The 19,703-nt window shown below is 34.6% G+C and overlaps 1 protein-coding gene and 1 pseudogene across 1 annotated transcript; one reads left to right on the top strand and one right to left on the bottom strand.

Annotated features, from left to right (window-relative positions):
• Positions 1–6,595: 6,595 nt before the first annotated feature.
• LOC113919182 (thymosin beta-10-like) lies at positions 6,596–6,730 on the bottom strand. Its single transcript, XM_035726926.1, has one exon. It carries the CDS (start codon positions 6,728–6,730, stop codon positions 6,596–6,598), a length of 135 nt encoding a protein of 44 aa, XP_035582819.1.
• Positions 6,731–16,997: 10,267 nt separating this feature from the next.
• LOC113920475 lies at positions 16,998–18,640 on the top strand (annotated as a pseudogene).
• Positions 18,641–19,703: the final 1,063 nt, after the last annotated feature.

The following is a 19,703-nucleotide window of genomic DNA, read 5'->3' as shown; positions in this document are numbered from 1 at the left end:
TGAAAAGTGGAGTTTGAGTAGGAAAGAGTTTTATTCTTAATTCCATTTAGGTACCAGTTACATACTCCTGAATAGGTTGTCAACATTCTCTAAAATTCAATGGTAATAACTGAAATATGGAAATGATAATAGTACTTAACTCAATAGTTGTTGTGATAATAATGTGTATATAATGTTATAATCACAGCATTAATGACAGAAATAGTTGCAGTGTGTATGGCATTTGTCAAGAATACAAAAAAGAAACCTAATGTTCCGTTTGGAGAAGGTGATAATGGGGAATTCTGAAAAAATGAAAAAAAAAGATCTACAAATGTGAGTGAAATTTTGCAAAGTATTTTTATTAATAAACTTTTTAAAATGTTGGAAATAACTTTATATTACATAAAAATCACACAATATTTCTAAGCAACTCCACCTTATAGAATACACATATGTTAGTAGTAATGTGTATAAATGAACATGCAATTGATTTTTATCTCTATCAGCTTTATACCTCTTACCTTCTACTGCTATCATTTCTTTTATATTTCATATGTATCTTGTCATTTTACTTATTTCTCCATTGGGTTCCATCTGTTTTGCCATCTTTCTTTCACATGACATTAACTTATCTTTTTCAGTAGATTTTGAAATCACCTTTTACTTTCCGGAACCCATTTTATTCTATGAATCCAATTTAGAAATACTTTCTGGTGCAGCTGCTATGGAGAACAGTAAAGCAATTCCTAAAAAAAATAATAATAGAGTTAACATATGATTCAACAATTTTACCTGTGGGTATACTCCCAAAAGAATTGAAAGCAGGGGCTTAAACAAGTGTTTGCACACTCATGTTCATAACAGCATTAGTCAAAATAGCCCAAAGGTGGAAACAAATGAAGGGTTCATTGATGGATAAATGGATAAACAAAATGGTATATACATACAATGGAGTGTTACTTTAAAAGTATTACTTTAAAAAGGAAGCAAATTCTAACGCAGGCTACAGCATGGATGAACCATGAGGACATTATGCTAAGGGACATAAGCCATCAATGAAAGGACAAATACTGTGTGATTCCACTTGTATGAGGTACCTAGAGTAGTCAAATTCAAAGAGACAGAGGGTAGATTGGTGGTGGCCACAGGCCAGGAGAAGAGGATAAGGAGCTATTGTTTAATGGGTACAGAGCTTATTTCTGCAAGATGAAATAAGTTCTGGAGATTGATGGTGGTGTTGTTTGCACAACAATATGTAGGCACTTAATGGTACTGAATTGCACGCTTAAAAATGGTTAAGATGACAAATTTTATTCTGTGAGTATTTTACCACAATTACAAAAAAAAATTTTTTTAAATTAAAAAAATATTATTCGACAATTACTTTCATTGTTTCAGTTGTTACTTGTATTGGTGGAGGAAACTTATAATGACATAGACTCTATTTTGCATACTAATTTATTGTAAAACCAGACTTTTTATTTTTAGATTCTATAAGGTGATTAAAAGATCATGCAATTAGGAGGAAGGAGGGAAGATGGCAGAAGAGTAGGGGACCCACATTTTATCTGGTCCCTTGAATTCAGCTAGATACCTATCAAATCATTCTGAATGCCTGTGAATTCAACCTGAGCTCTAAAAATTGCTACAATTCTACAAATAGAAAGTGACCACTTTTTATAAGCTGCTTAAAAAGGCTTCAGGGAACAAAAGCCACATAGAGCAACCTGAAGCAGCTTACACTGAGCCTGGCCCCCTGGCAAGGGGCGGTGCAACTCTGCCCAGGCAAAGGCACCTGAGAATCAGTGCAACAGGCCCCTCCTCAAGAAGACCAGCAGGAACATCAGGTGAATACCAAGTTTATGGATCAGACAGAACTGAAAAACTACACTAGGGGAAAATAGTGTATAGAATTTGAGGGTTTTTTTCTAAGTCTTTAGTCTTTCATTTAAAATTGTTTTCTCTTTTCTTTTTATTCCTTGTCAACTAGTTTCTTATTTTATCAAGTCTTTGTTTTTTGTTTTGTTTTGTTTTTTAATGACTTTATTTATTTATTTGAAAGGGAGAGAGAGAGAGAACAAGAGCACAAGAGCAGGGGGAGGGAGAAGCAGACACCCACTGACCAGGCAGCCCAATGCAGGGCTCAATCCCAGGACGCTGGGATCATGAACTGAGCCAAAGGCAGATGCTTAACTGACTGAGGCACCGAGGTATCCCTCAACTCTTTGTTTTTAAGTCTTGTCTTAAATTTTCATTTTTACATTTATATTTTATAGATAGTGTTCATTTTTGGCTCCCTTTCATTGTATTCAATTTTATTTTTGTATGTATATAAGTTTTTCTTTCTTTACAATTTTCAGATTTAGTGTCTCCTAACAAACAGACCAAAATATACCCAGGACCACGTGAATCACACTGTTTTGTCCACCTGTGAGATTATATTCTCTTTTATCCTGTTGTTGTTGTTGTTGTTGTTGTTGTTTCTGACCTCTTCAGAGTTATCTAGTGTGTATTTTGATGGAGTCGTGGTTGATATTTTTGATTTTGTTCTCTCATTCATCTATTCCTCCCTGGACAAAATGACTAGAAGGAGAAATTCACAACAACAAAAAAGAAACAGAGGTAATATTCTCTGCCATAGAACTAATCAATATGGATATAAGTAAAATGTCAGATGTAGAATTCAGAAAATGATTATAAAGTTACTAGCTGGGCTTGGAAAAAAGCATAAAAGACACTAGAGAATCCCTTAGTGCAGAAATAAAATCTAATCAGGCCAAAACTAAAAATGTTTTAACTGAGATGCAATCTAAATTGAATGCTCTAACAGCTAGGGTAAATGAGGCAGAGGAGAGAGTAAGTGACATAGAAGACAAGTTGATGGAAAGGAAGGAAGCTGAGGAAAAAGAGAAAAACTAATGGACCATGAGGGGAGGCTTAGAGAAATCAGTGATACGATAAAGCAAAACAATATTAGAATTATTGGGGTCCCAGAAGAAAAAGAAAGAGAGGGACAGAAGGTATATTTGAGCAAATTTTAGCTGAGAACTTCCATAATCTGGGGAAGGAAACAGGCATTCAAGCCCAGGATGCACAAAGAACCCCCCCTTCAAAATCTATAAAAATAGATCAACACCCCAACATATAATAGTGAAGCTTGAAAATTTCAGAGATAAAGAGAAAATCCTGAAAGGATCTTAAGGCAAGAGCTCCTTAACCTCAAGGGTAGAAACATTAGGCTGGCAACAGACTTGTCAGGCCAGAAAGGGCTGGCATGATATATTCAGGGTACTAAATGAGAAAAACATGCAGCCAAGAATACTTTATCCAGCAAGGCCATCATTCAGAAAGTAAGAAGAGATAAAGAGCTCTTAGGACAAACAGAAACTAAAAGAATTTGTGATCACTAAACCAGTTCTGAAAGAAATATTAAAGGAGACCCTGTAAGCAAAGAGAGAGCCCAAAAATGACATAAACCAGAAAGAAACAGAGACTATCTACATAAACAGGGACTTTATAGATAATACATGGCAATAAATTCATATCTTTCAATAGTTACTCTGAATGTAAATGGGCTAAATGTTCTAATCAAAAGACACAGGGTATTAGATTGTATTAAAAAGCAAGACCAATCCATATGCTGTCTGAAAGAGACTCATTTAAAACCAAAGACAGATTGGAAGTGAGGGGAAGAACCATTTATTGTGTTACTGGACCTCAAAAGAAAACTGGGGTAGCAATCCTCATATCAGACAAATTAGATTTTAAACCAAAGACTATAGTAAGGATGTGGAGGGACTCTATATGATAACTAAACGGTCTATCCAACAAGATGATCTAGCAATTATAAATATTTATGCCCCTAACTTTGGAGCAGCCAATTATATCAACCAATTAATAATCAAATTAAAGAAACACATTTATAATAATACAATAATAGTAAGGGACTTCAACACCCCACTCACAGCAATGGACAGATCATCTAAGCAGAAGATCAACAAGAAACAAGGGCTTTGAATGACACACTGGACCAGATGGACTTCACAGATATATACAGAACATTCCATCCTAAAGCAACAGAATACACATTCTTCTCGTGTGCACATGGAACATTCTCCAGAATAGATCACATACTGGGTCACAAATCAGGTCTCAACTGGTAACAAAAGACTGGGATCATTCCCTGTGTATTTTCAGAACACAATGTTTTGAAACTTCAACTCAATCACAAGAGGAAATTTGGAAGGAACTCAAATATTTGGAGGATAAAGAGCATCCTACTAAAGAATGAATGGGTCAGCCAGAAATTAAAGAAGAATTTTTAAAAATCATGGAAACAAATTAAAATGAAAACACAACTATTCAAAACCCTTGGGATGCAGCAAAGGTGGTCCTAAGAGGGAAGTACATAGAAATAGAAACCTTTCTCAAGAAACTAGAAAAGTCTCAAATACACAAGCTAACTTTACACTTAAAGGAGCTGGAGAAAGAACAGCAAATAAAGCCTAAACAGCAGGAGAAGAGAAATAATAAAGATAAGAGCAGAAATCAATGAAATAGAAACCAAAAGAACAGCAGAACAGATCAGTGAAACTAGAAGCTCGTTCTTTGAAAGAATTAGTAAGATTGATAGACCCCTAGCCAGACTTATCAAAAAGGAAAGAGAAAGGACCCAAATTAATAAAATCTTGAATGAAAGAGGAGAGATCACGATCAACACCCTGAAAATACAAACAATTGTAAGAACATATTATGAGCAACTATATGCCAAAAAATTAGGCTATCTGGAAGAAATGGATGCATTCCTGGAAACTTATAAACTACCAAAACTGAAATAGGAAGAAATAGAAAGCCTGGACAGACCCATAACCAGCAAGGATATTGAAGGAGTAATAAAAAATCTCCCAAAAAACAGGAGTCCAGGGTTAGATGGCTTCCCAGGGGAATTCCACCAAATATTTAAAGAGGAAATCATACCTATTGTTCTGAAGCTGTTTCAAAAAATAGAAATGGAAGGAAAACTTCCAAATCCTTCCTATGAGGCCAGAATTACCTTGATCCCAAAACCCAGACAAGGACCCCACCAAAAAGGAGAATTTTAGATGAATATCCCTGATGAACATGGAAGCCAAAATTATCACCAAGATACTAACCAATAGGATCCAAGTGTACATTAAAATGATTATTCACCATGACCAAGTGGGATCTATTCCTGTGCTGCAAGGGTTGTTCAACATTCACAAATTAATCAATGTGATCACATCACAATCACAGTAATAAAAGAAAGGACAAGAACCATATGATCCTCTCAATAGATGCAGAAAAAGCATTTAACAAAATACAGCATACTTTCTTGCTTAAAACTCTCCACATTGTAGGGCTAAAGGGTCCATACCTCAATATCATAAAAGCCATCTATGAAAAGCCAACAAGTATCATTCTCAAGTTTTTCCCCTAAGGTCAAGAACATGACAGCAATGTCCACTGTTACCAGTCTTGTTCAACATAGTATTAGAAGTTCTAGCCTCAGCAATCAGACAACAAAAAGAAATAAAAGCATTCAAATTGGCAAAGAAGAAGTCAAACTCTCACTCTTTGCAAATGACATGATACTTTATGTGGAAAACCCAAAAGATTCCACCCCAAAATTGCTAGAACTCATACAGGAATTCAGCAACATGGCAGGTTATAAAATCAATGCACAGAAATCATTTGCATTTCTGTACACTAACAATGAGACAGAAGAAAGAGAAATTAAAGAATCAATCCCATTTACTATTGCCCCCCAAACCATAAGATACCTAAGAATAAACCTAAGCAAAGAGGTAAAGGATCTATAGTCTAAAAATTACAGAACACTTGTGAAAGAAATTGAGTAAGACACAAAGAAATGGAAAAACATTCCATGCTCATGGGTTGGAAGAATAAATATTGTTAAAAGTCTATGCTGCCCAGAGCAATCTACACATTCAATGCAATTCCTATCAAAATACCATCAACATTTTTCACAGAGCTGGAACTAATAATCCTAAAATTTGTATGGAACCAGAAAAGACCCTGAATAGCCAGAGGAAATGTTGGTAAAGAAAACCAAAGCTGGTGGCATCACAATGACAGACCTCAAGCTTTATTACAAAGCTGTAATTGTCAAGACAGTATGGTACTGGCAAAAAAACAGACACATAGATCAATGGAACAGAATAGAGAACCAGAAATGGACCCTTAATCCTATGGTCAACTAATTTTTGACAAAGCAGGAAAGAATATCTAATGGAAAAAAAGGCTCTTCAACAAATGGCGTTGGGAAAATTGTACTACCAAATGCGATTTTGTTTTGTTTTGTTTTTGCTATCATGTGTGTTTTGTTTTCATTAATCATACAGATAATTTGCTATAATATCCCAGGGCAAACTGGAGAATTTGGCAGTCCTATTGTGGAGGGGGGGGGGGGAGTTGCTGAGAGACCTGCAGGCTGGTGGCATTGGCAGGGAGTGCCCGGGCTCACAGTGCAGTTTGTTGCTATTTTCCATCTTGCAGGTGGCTCTTCTTTGTCCACATCACAACTGGAGTGTCTCGAAGATGACAGGGTGGTTCTTAGGAATCCTCTAGGTTCTTAGGAAATTTCACTCCGCTTCTTCTGCCCAGTAGTCTCTTTGGTTGGCGGGGTGTTCTTCTCCTGTGTCTCCATTTTCTTCAGCTTGGCCTTATTGAAGCTGGCTATTCCCCCCATGTCGGGCTTGTCTGCCATTTTCTTAAAACGATACATGAAGTATCCAAGATCTATAAAAACTTACCTAACTCAACACCCAAAAATCTAACAATCCAGCCAAGAAATGGGCAGAAGACATGAACGGACATTTCTCCAAAGAAGTCATAGAAATGGCCAACAGACATGAAAAAATGCTCTACATAACTTGGCAGCAGGGAAATACAAATCAAAAACACAATGAGATACCACCTCACAGCAGTCAGAATGGCTAAAATTTACTAGACAGGAAGAAACAAATGTTGGGGAGGATGTGGAGAAAGGGGAACCCTCTTACACTGTTGGGAATGCAAGCTGGCATAGCCACTATGGATAACAGTATGGAGTTTCCTCAAGAAGTTAAAAATAGAGCTATACTACGACCCAGCAATCGCACTACTAGGTATTTACCCCCAAAATACAAATCTAATGATCCAGAAGGGCACATGCACCCCAATGTTTATAGCAGCAATGTCCACAATAGCCAAACTATGGAAAGACCCGAGATGTCCATCAACAGATGAATGGATAAAGAAGAGTGGTGTGTGTGTGTGTGTGTGTGTGTGTGTATTCCATGGAATGGAATATTACTCAGTCATCAGAAAGGATGAATACTTATTTACATCGACATGGATGGAACTGGAGGGTATTCTGCTGAGTGAAATAAATCAATGAGAGAAAGACAATTATCATTTGGTTTCATTCATATGTGGAATATAAGAAACAACACAAAGGATCATAGGGGAAGGGAGGGAAAACTGAATGGGAAGTCATCAGAGAGGGAGGCAAACCATGAGAGACCCTTAACTGTAGGAAACAAACTGAGGGTTGCTAGAGTGGAGACGTAATTGGGTGATGGGCATTAATGTGGGCACATGATGTGATGAGCACTGGGTGTTATACACAACTGATAAATTATTGAACTCTGCATCTGAAATTAATGATGTACTATATGTTGGCTAATTGAATTTAAATTAGAAAAAGTTTATTCAATTGCCTGGAAGATATATAAATATTTCTAATGTATACATGATGGTGTCTAGGAATCATGAAGCTCATTTTACTTCCTCATTGTGCAGTGTGTGGCAAAGTATTAGAATTAATCTTTCAAAACCATGAATGGCTGTCAGTAATTTTTCATGTACATTGGGCATTTAGCTGTTTTGTATAAAGTTAATGAAGGTAACGTCAAAGAACAAATGATTTAAGTAGAATTTCAACACCTGGGACAAGCTTAAATAGTGTAAATTGAATAAACTTCCCAAGAGGGATAAAATAAACATTAAATTACTATCTAGCTAGTTGCTAGTCAGATTTCTTCTCTGCTATGACTTTATCAGGCATATATTTTGTAGAGGAAAGATTTCTTTTTATTTATTTTATAAGATTTTTATTAAAAACCTATTTAGATACTGAATTGTCCTATTTAATCATACCATAAAAAAGAAAATTTCTTGTTATTTTGGGTTCTAGGACCCAATTCCAATATGCATTTGTTTAAGGGGGGATTTACTTACAAGTAACAACAAGTAATCCTGGTACACCAGCTGACTGTCCTACAGTTCAGCTCAATCTGATACTATCCACCCAGAGTTTTCATCAGATTCCTCAGGTTAAGAGCTGTCTCATAAGGCTCCCTGCCATCCCACTTTAAAGCTAGTCACAAACCCTAGTCACTACCTATGCTTCTGACAGAATGGTTACAAACTGGAAGTTACAACAACCCATTCCAATTTAGGATGTCAATTGCAAGTCCAGGCTATCACACATACTTCTAACCTACTGGCTATAAATTTGAGGTTCCCATGACTCCCCTACAGTGGCTCACAGAACTCAGAGAAACACTTTACTTATTAAATTATTGATTTATCATAAAAGGGTATAACCTAGGAATAGCCACATAGAAGACATGCAAAGGTCAAGGTACATGGGAAGGGGCACAGAACTTCCACACTCTCTCCAGCATGCCACTTTCCCCAAATCTCCATATGTTCACCAAATAGAAATTTCTTTGAACCCTGTCCTTTTGGGGTTTTATGGAAGCTTTATCTCAAAGGGATTATTGATTAAGTCGTTGGCCATTGGTGATTGAACTCAACCTCAAGCCCTTATCCTCTCCCTGGAGGCTGAAGAATGGAACTGAAAATTCTAACCTGTAATCACATGGTTGGCTCCACTGGCAGCCAGCCAGTCACCACCCTTAGGCTTTCCCAGAGTTACCTCATTAGAATAATAAAAGGGTGGCTCAATTGGTTAAACCTCTGATTCTTGGTTTCAGCTTAGGTCATGATCTACCAGTTAGGAGATTGAGCCCCGCATCAGGTTCTACACTCAGCACAGATTCTGCTTGGGATTCTCTTTCTCCCTCTCCCTCTGCCCCTCTGCCCCACCTCTCTCTCTCAAATAAATAAATAAATCTTTAAAAAGAAGAATAATAAAAGATACTTTATCACTCTCCACACTTAGGAAATTCCAAGGGATTTTAGAGCTGTGAGCCAGGTATTGCATAGGAAGACCAAATAGATACCATCTGAATAACCAAAAATATATTTTTCTTATAAATCACAATATCAAACTTACAGTATTGTTTGCAGTATATGAAACTATAATTAATTGAGGACTACTCAGCTAAGATTGACTTTCTTTGGGTGAAACTATAATCTCAGTAAACATTTATTTTTTCTCCTTTATACCATCTATGTACATTTATACTGAAAATCTTATTTCAGAGAATTGCAGTTTAAAATGGAGCTTATGGATTGCCCCATTCCTTTTGTTTATAATTTGATTTTAATTAAATATAATACTTTGGAACAAGAACTTCATAAACAGATGTTTACCTTATCTTAATGAAGTGATGGTTTTGTATAAATTCAATATTTCTTTTTTTTAAGATTTTATTTACTTATTTGAGAGAGAGAGAAAGTGAGAGAGAGCATGAGAGGGGAGAGGGTCAGAGGGAGAAGCAGCCTCCCCACTGAGCAGGGAGCCCGATGTGGGACTCGATCCCGGGACTCCAGGATCATGACCTGAGCCGAAGGCAGTCGCTTAACCAACTGAACCACCCAGGCGCCCTAAATTTAATATTTCTGAAAGGATTCAGTTAAAATACATTAGTATAAAAATCTTCTATTTTTCTAAAGAGTGGTCACTCTACAGTAATAAACCTTACCACATTTCCCACCAATGCCCTTTGTGTGAACTCATTTTTAGAGGATGATAGACCCTCACCTTTCCTGTGGGATTGCTAATACTATCAAGAAGAACAAAGAACTTTTACCCTCTAATCTCCTGGGACTACTGCTCTCTCCTTGTTTCATCAGAGGTGAGGACTAGTCAGTAGGCACATTTAATCATAAGCCATATCAAGAATATCTTCTGGGTCCAAAGTGAACCTAAAATCTCACTCTAAGCTCTTAAATAGGTTACTGAACTTTACTGGTTGCTAAAGAGTTATGCCATTGCTTCTTATTGTGGGAGTATTGAGCCATAATACAATATAGCTTTAAAATAGAATATTATAGAAAAAAAGGATACTTTTTCAAAACTGAATATAAAAATAAATCAATTATACATTTTAAAGCCATCTTATATTATTCACTATAGCATAATATTCACATGCACTGTGTCATTTAATTACCATAATAGCCAATGAGGAAGATAAAATATTGAGACTACAGCCAGTTTAAAAGTTGTTTCCAACTTTTTGAAGAGAGTGAATGATCCAAGATTTAAAGCCAGGTCAGTTAAACTGGACAACCATTAACTTTCTACTCTGTAGCATGGCCTTCTTAATTCATAGATTTGGTAATAAATCTGAAAGTAATTCAGAAAGTGAATTAACACAACTAATTGAACACATTACTTTAAAATTTTAATTTTGTATGTTCAAGAGTAATCATAAATAAGGAGTCTAATTGTTTCAGCATGATGATTTTGTCACCTTAGATTTACCTTAATAAAAATAGTGTGCCCTGTGGTTAATTTTGGTACAAAATACTCCTCAGACTATACCTAGTTGTAGTTTTTTAAAGTCATTTAAAAGAATTCAAAGAGAGAAACTAGAATACAATTCCACATACACACACAAAAATCAAGAATGACTAACAAAAACAAAATAAATTTTAAGGTAAAAAGTCCAAGAAAACAAAAAATGAGATTTTTATACTAGAAAAATAAATAATAAAATATAAAAATAAATATTTATGGAATTTATGATTTGAATAAATTAGCTGAGAATGTACATGTGTCAAATTTTTCTCTGTTTTGTATTTAGCATTTTGTATACATGGATTATGTGTTCATTGTAAAATTCATGACCTGATTTTTCCCCTTGTTACAACTATTTTAAAAAAACTGAGCAAAAATATTCTATTACATATCTTGATATTAAGACATTTTGATTTCTTGATTTATTTTTATTTTCTTTTAACCTGATTATGCAACCAATTGTTTATCTAGTTGTTGTTGCTCTTAAATTATTATTCAGATATCTTCTATAAGATTGTTTATGAAATCTGCAGATTTTCTTTTCCCCCAATTCATTGTGTGTATATGGCTGTATGTGTAATTTTTATAAACACCTTCCTCGTGGTTTGTTTAATTTTATTTTTTTATTTTTCTGACTTATTTAAATTCTTTAGTTTGTTAAAATGATTTAAGTGCTTAACTCATTTAAATCCCCAAATCAAGACTCTGCATAGCTAAGTGTAAGCCAGTCCATGATGAATACATGGTGTTATAATTCTTTGTTTCCATTTACTTTCACCCACATTCTTTTTTTAAATTTTTTTTTCATTTATTTGAGAGAGAGAGAAAGATCATGAGCAGGGGGGAAGGATGGAGGGAGAAGCAGACTCTGCGGTGAGCAGGGAACCCAATGCAGCACTCCATCCCGGGACCCTGGGATCATGTCCTGAGCCAAAGGAGGACGCTTAACCAACTGAGCCACCTAGGTGCCTTTTTGCCCACATTTTCCAAGATTTCTTTGCATGTCTAACATATTTCTGCCGGAATTCTTTGATGTTTTTGTCTTCCCCTTTTTTTCAATATTCCCTTACTGTTCTTATACCTTTCTTTCCTTTACAGTGCTAGATGATTTTTCAACTTACGCTGTGGTTTTTTTCTTCTATTGTATATTGTAGGTAACATCTAAATTCAAAAATGCAATAGTCACTTATTAGATCCTTTGCTTTCATGAAAAACTTTTGGCCACATTTTTACCGAAAGTATGGTCATTTTTTAAGATGGTAGTAGTTATTTAATCAATTTGCTTCTAGTTAATTTCCTTCTTTTACATCTTTTTTAACTTCCATATCTTTTCACTGCCAATCATTATTTATATTCCAAAGAGGAGCCAGGAGAATGCTTTAAAATATGCAGATGATTTCCAGGAAGGAAAGTATGTTTGTGGGTCTCTCTGTCTTTGTCTTCATCCCTCCATCTCTCTCTGTCTCTGTATCTCTCTCTATATATATCTGTAGCCATATCTATATCTAATCTACATCTATATCTAAGTATATCCAGATGTGTGTGTGTGTGTGTGTGTGTGTTCTTAGCCTTTACTTGTTGGTAATAACAAATACCAGCAAGAGAATTTACCATTCAGTTATCCCTTTGCCCTGTCAAATGGAAAATCCTCCAATTTTCTCTACCACCAGCTCCTCCTTGCTATTTCATGGGTCAGATCCATTATCTCTGTTCAAGTAATGGATGCTTCATTTTGTTTTTTAAGGTGTGCACCTACTTTGGAAAATTCCCTACTCACTCAACATTTCATTATTTTTATTTATTTTTATTTTTTATTTTCTTTAAAGATTTTATTTATTCATTTGACAAAGATATAGTGAGAAAGGGAACACAAGCAGGGGGAGTGGGATTGGGGGAAGCAGGCTTCCTGCGGAGCAAGGACCCCGATGTGGGGCTTGATCCCAGGACCCTGGGACCATGACCTGAGCTGAAGGCAGACGGTTAACAACTGAGCCACCCAGCGCCCCAACATTTCATTATTTTTAAAGTGTAAGATATCCACTCTGCATCATCTCATATTGTGTAATACATTTTTTTTCATCGACTTGGAAATTTTCTTCCTACTCTTATGTTTAGCATGAGAGCTTGCCCTATTTTCCATTAAGATGGAATTGGAATTTCATGTTCGCCTCAGTTTCTCTGGATTCAAAGAAAAGGAGATAATGCTATCTCAATGCCATTATTTTAAACACAGAATTTTCTTCTGGGTATTGTACATAGCAGAACAGCTCTCTCACTCCAATCTATTGAAAATCCTCAACACAAGGGTTTGTTTAAAACAAAAAAAAAGAGAGAGAGAGAAAAGAAAAAAGAGAAAGAATTTTTATAAAACTTAAGTGCACCTTAGAATCTCAATTCTACACTATTTCTTTCCATATTTAAATATACAAAATATATTGAACCCCTTCATATAAAAAGTACTCTGTGACATAAGAAAATGAGTGATACATTTCAATTCTTTAAGTTGCTCACAATTTACTTACAGAAAACATATATACATCTAATCACAATACATGTCAGATGGTCTAAAATCATAACTGATTAAGATATAATGTGATTTGATGAAATAAAAAGATGCCTGTTGAAAGGATCATATTTCTTTTCTGAGTTATGGAATTATGACAGCACACCACAAATATTCTTTTCAAGTTATCCTCATTAGGTCTTAAAATCTTTCACTTTAGATTTACAGTGGTCTGGAAAGACTGCTATTGTATCACTGTGAATACTGTAAATTATTCATGAATCAGCATTTTTTACATTAAACTAAAGTTGTGATATTGTCTGAAATATGGCAATAATTAATCCCTTACAAGTCACAGGTGTTTCCCTATAACCTTTCAGTGTCACTCTGTTTATGTCTCAGTTCCATATTAATAAATCAGTATGTCATATCTGTGCTTTATGCAGGTAAAGGACCATGATCAATATTTATTGACATTTTTGGTTTGTCACATAATCACTAAATTATATTAATTTTAATGACTAAAAATTTAACACTTCATTTTGTGTTAATTTTTTTCAAGTATCTCTCAATCTTGCTCTCCTTTAGGATCCTCATGAGCAAATGTCTAAGTGTGAATTTTGTTTATAGACTTACTCTTTCATATACTTATATTACTGCCAAAATATATTAAGCAGTTTTCTCTGAGGATATATTATATTACATACAAAAATATTGATATTTTCTCTGTTCAGCTGGTAAACATTTCTTTTTCTCACATAGCTTCATATTTCTAGTTAAAGTTCCATTTTTTTCCCCAGGCAGCATAGAAGATATAGTTTATGCTCTCTCAATTGCCCATCACCCATATCAAGAAATCATATACTTACTTTCCAAGATATTTTATACCTTAGAGTATACTTTTATGTTAAGTAATACAAATGACTTTGTAAGTACATTATTCTAGAAAACAATGACTGATAAATTTAAGAAATCTTAATTCCAAAATTGAGGCGACTATAGAGAGCAATAAATTTTATTTTAATAAATGCAGTTGCCATAGTTGAATAATTCAGGACTCCCAACACACATTTTCTCTTGATTAGTAACAATATAAAAAACTACTGGGCATTTCCTATACACTGTAATTAATACTCAGGAAAGATTAGAGAACTAGTCAGAAATGTTCTGTGTCTTATTAAGGTGGGAAAAACAGACACTAAAGAAAATATTACATACAATTAATCATATGTTTGCAACTGTGCAAAGAAGTGTCTTTTAAGCTGAAACCAGAGGATGACTGGGATGAATGAGCAAAGATTTGGAGATAGGAGGGAGTAAGCCTTCTAGACACATAAAATATGGGGAGGTTGAGAACTGGATGAGAAAATTAATATCAAAGACCAAAAGAAACTTTTTAAAAAGAATGAATCATAGGATAAAGAAGATTCTCACAAAGTGAGTTTAGATAACCGTGGCCATATCATGTAACACATATGGTAATGATTTTGTACTCTACCTGAAGGATTTTAAATTGAGGAGGGTAAAATCCCAATATTGCTTTTAGTTACTGTGTGGATTATAAATTACTAGGTTGTTTAGCTATAGTGTGGGCAAGCAGATGGACACTAGGAAGAAAAATTCGTTTTTCTTTTCTTTTTTGTTTTTGTTTTTTAGGAAGAAAATTTCTAAAAGCTGGTGGATGAGTATAAATTTAGGAAGTTGGAAATTTTGAGATAAATTCACTAGTTTCTGGCATTGTCAACTTGAAGGAACTGCTTTTTATGGAATTGAAGAACACCAGAAAATTTTTTTTTTCATTTTACATAAAAGGTCTTGGATCTTTTTTAGAACATTGCTATTTTGAGGAAAAAATGAAGTCTCAAGCAGAGATTTACAAAATAAAAATATTTGTGGATTAGTCATTGAATGTTGGATTTGGAGATACAGAAAACATACAAAATAGTTTTCATGGAGGTTATAGTAAAGTGAGGGGAACAAACAATAAAAGAACAAAGAGTAGTAGGATATAAGTGCTAAAAGGAAAAATTAGATAAGTGATTCAAAGGAATAAAGGCTGAAGTAATAGCTGTTTTAGAGAAGGCAGGTCAGAGAAGTCCTCTGAGCAGGCAGCTCACTGATAAGTTGTGAGTGTGTGTTGGGGAGATGAGCATTCCAGGGATCAAAGAAAATGCCTTGAAATGATGAGTCTGTGGATGGAAATAGCTGACTTCAGAATAAAGTTGATTTGAGAATTATTGGTTTACATCTGACAAGTTCAGTCTTGGGATTAAATGACATGTTTCGAGGATTAAGCCTGAAAACTGAATTCTGATACATTTTCCTATTTAATGTCATAATTAGTCTCAAAAATGTTTAAGTTCTTCAAGATAAATATAGTCACTGCTTCATTTATGGTTCTGCAAGAAGGCAACTATGAGATACTTTGGAAAAAAAGAACTTTTTAGAAAATTATGGGCTAGGATATTAAAGCACAATCATTCCAAGCCAAGCCATGCAAGTTTGGTGTTAATTGATTTTTTTTTTTTTTTTTGGCCACAATAGGAAGTGGTGTCCTGAGACTGTAATGTATTGGTTTAAGACATGGATTTAGTCAAGATTCTGAACAATTTTCAGGCATTAAGTTGATGCTTCTGGCCTCTGGCAAGGTGGAGGGGGCCATGTCTATATATCCAAAAGGTTCAGTTAGTTTTGGACTTCAAAGTTCTTGAGCACATTCACCAGATACTATCATTCAAAGTCTTATAACCTCTATCCAGACATTATCTATGGTGGGAGAGGCTTCCTATGCTGCCAATTCAACATTAGCTGAAGCCTGGTTTTCATATAGTTAGATTCTGTTCTCTATCTTCATCACAGTGTGAATGTCTTATTGGTGCTGTAATTACTATATCCTTTATAATCAGTGTTTGTGTTTATTTTCTAGCAATATCTGCTCTGAAACCCTAAGAAATCTAGGTCTCCTTCAATACTACCATAAAATAGGTTTCTTTGATTTTCTAGTTCTCTTATTAAATAACCCCTAAAAGTAGGTCCTGATTCTACTACCACCTCAAAATCCAGGTACAGGATTCAACTGTGAGAGCAAGGTACAGACAGAATCACTAATCTCTATGTCCATGCTCATTTCTTTTTCAAAATCTTTCCCCTTTCTAAACAGTTTAGGGGCTGTACTTTGTTTTTGAGCTTAGGGAATTTTTCTCAGGAAAAATTCTGGATATATCATCTATTTTTTTTTTTTTGAGAGGGAGAGGGGAAGGTTAGAGGGAGGATAGAGAGAATCTTAAGCAGACTCCATGCCCAGCATGGAGCCCATCGTGGGGCTCCATCTCATAACCCTGAGATCATGACCTGAGTCAAAATCAAGAGTCGGATGCTTACCCAACTAAGCCACTCAGATGCCCCTATCATCTACTTTTAAAAGCATTTCTCCTTAAACATTGGTCTTTGATATTTAATTTTATATTAACACAAAGAAGAATGCTGTTGAATTATATTTTCTTTATCTTTTTTATCTTCTTTATTTTTTCCACTCTTCCTTCTGGACAAAGTTATTATAGATGTGAGATATGAGACTGCAGTTTTTCCCAGGGTAGTGTTGTCAGAAAAGACCAGCAAACAAATATGGTGCATATTTTAGCTTCAAAAGTCACCATCCAAGTTTAAAACAGAAATGATTAAACATGTTTATAAAAAGGCACAATACAATATTGTGTTTAGCATAGTTACAAAATAATATCCTCAAATTTTGGAGAATTACATTACTTTTCAGAGAAAATGACAGTAAGATATGAATACGTAGGCACTAGTTCCTGTTAATATTTGGCCTTAGTATGAGAGTCAGAGGCCACTAAGGAGCCCTCCTACAGACTATTACCTTGAGGGAAAGAGAATGTGCACCTTGATTTAGGTGAGGCCCAAGTAATCAGCAAGAATTTAACAAATTCTCCCTGGTTATCATGGTATAGCAACCTAGACCAATTGGGGGTAGGTGTATTGTTAGGTGAGTTGTGATAAAACTCTTCTTATTCTCAAATTATGCTTAAGTTCTGTCAAGCTCCAGAGTAGTATAGTAGTACATTCAGAATTTTCTGTGTCCCCAACTGTATGAAATATATTATAAAGGAAAATTATAGAGGATGTGTTATTAAACATGCTGGAGTTCCTAAAGATAGAAATAGTGTGTGCCAAGGATGAGGATAGGGACTGCTATTTTCAGAGGGCCACAGAAAATTCTGAATAATGGTAGGATGGAAAAAACTTGATTTCTTGATGAAATCTTTGAGTCACTGAATCAATCAGCTTGAATGTTACTAATTATCTATAATTCTTAAGAAATATAGTATATTTTCCTTAGAGTCTAAAAAATTTTGAAGCATAGTTTATTTTCAGTCAAAATATTCTAATTATCATCAAAGAAAACAATAAAACAAAGGTAAAATTAATTAGAGAACAGAAAAATGATGAATGTACACCATAGCCAGAGATGTGTAATAAACAATACAAATAAAGAACTAATTAGAATAACATGGAAAGGAAAAGGATATTATTTAAATGCCCAAAATTGAGATAAAGGGAAGAAACAAAATTAGATATACTAGGAAAAAAGTAAAATTTAAAGTTATTCATGAGTGGATAAATATGATAAATAATTAAATCCATGAAAAACGTCATGTCTTATGTTAAAGAACTACCGATCACAAAAGAACATGGTACATATTTTTCAACACAGTTGTCTTGAAATTATCAAGTAATAGAAATTGCTGCTTTTTTGAATTGTAGTGGGACATAAAAAATAAGCATTGTTTTCTGATCTTTTATTCAGAGTCCTGTAGTGAACTTACTATTATGTGAATCTTAAAAAGTAATATCCAGGTTCATAAGAACAAGTGCCTTAAAAAAAGGGGCAAAAAGGGAGCCAAGAAGAAAGAAATTCATTATTTTTCAAGATTGGTATGATGTGAAAGAATCAGCTATGTTCAATACAAGAAATACTGGAAAAACAATAGTCACAAGTACTCAAGAAAACAATCGCATCTGATTGCCCAAAGGATTGTTTGGTTTGGTTTTTTGAAATGAGATGTACTGATCTGCAGAATGATGAGATTTCATTTGGAAAATTCAAACTAATTTTTGAGGATTTTTAGGCCAAAAAAAAAAAAAAAAATGCCTGAGCAACATCCATAATATGGATCTTACCCATGACAAAATGTGCTTCACAGTCAAAAACTGGCAGATCATGACTGAAGGTCATGTTGATATCTAACTATCTATGATACTTGCTTTATCTGCTCTATGTTGGTTTTACTAAAAATTATAAGCATATTCAGAAGACTTCTCATGCTGAGGAACACAGTTCTACCAAATCTGAGGATGATGGAAATCATGGCATGAACAGGCAGACAGCATGGCAATTATGAATTAAGCTGCCATACACATCCATGTGCAGGTTTTTGTGTGGACAGAAGTTTTCAACGCTTCGGGTAATACCAAAGAGTGTGATTGCTTGATCAGATTGTAAGAGTATGTTTAGTTCTATAAGAAAATTTTAAACTCTTTTGCAAAGTGACTGTTTCCCAGTCATTTCTCAGCAATGAAATGAGAGTTCTTGAAATGAAATATTCCCACCAGCAATGAATGAGAGTTCTTGTTACTCTACATCCTCACCAGCATTTGGTGTTGTCAGTATTCTGAATTTTGACTATTCTAAATGGTGTGCAGTGTATCTCATTATTTTAATTTACACTTCCTTAATAACATATGATTGGAACATCTTCTTGTGCTTATTTACCATCCATTTATGTTTTTTTTTTTTTTTTTGGTGAGATGTCTGTTAAGGTTTGTTCCATTTTTAAGTGGGTTATTTGTTTTCCTCTTGCTGAATTTTAAGAATTCTTTGTAAATTTTGAATAGTAGTCCTTTATCAGATGTGTCTTTTGCAAACATTTTTCTCCCATTTTGTAACTTGACTTTTCATTCTGTCAACAGTGTGTTTTGCAGAGCAGAGTTTTGTTTGTTTGTTTGTTTGTTTGTGTTTTGTTCTTTAATCAAATCCAACTTTTCATTTATTTCTTTCATGGATCATTCCTTTGGTGTTGTATCACCACATCTAGAGTCATCTAAGTTTTCTCCTATGCTATTTTCTAGGATTTTCATCATTTTACATTTTACATATAGGTCTATTTTCCATTTTGACTTAATTTTGTGAAGAGTGTAAGGTCTCTGTCTAGATTTATTTGTTTTTACATGTAAATGTCTACTTTGTCCAGCAGCATTTGTTGAAAAGACTGCCTTCTCTCTGTTGTATAGCCTTGCTCCTTTATCAATTATCAGTTGACTATATTTATGTGGGTCTATTTCTGTATTTCTTATTCTCTTCCACTGATCTACTGGTCTATTCCTTCACAACTATTTCTGCACTCATGCTACACTATCTCTGCAGTTTTATATTTAGTCTCAAAGTTGGGTAATGTCAGTCCCCCA

Source organism: Zalophus californianus, chromosome 3, assembly GCF_009762305.2.
Source record: "Zalophus californianus isolate mZalCal1 chromosome 3, mZalCal1.pri.v2, whole genome shotgun sequence".
Taxonomy (NCBI): domain Eukaryota; kingdom Metazoa; phylum Chordata; class Mammalia; order Carnivora; family Otariidae; genus Zalophus; species Zalophus californianus.
Note: the sequence above shows the minus strand (reverse complement) of the source record. Positions and strands in the feature narration are given on the sequence as shown.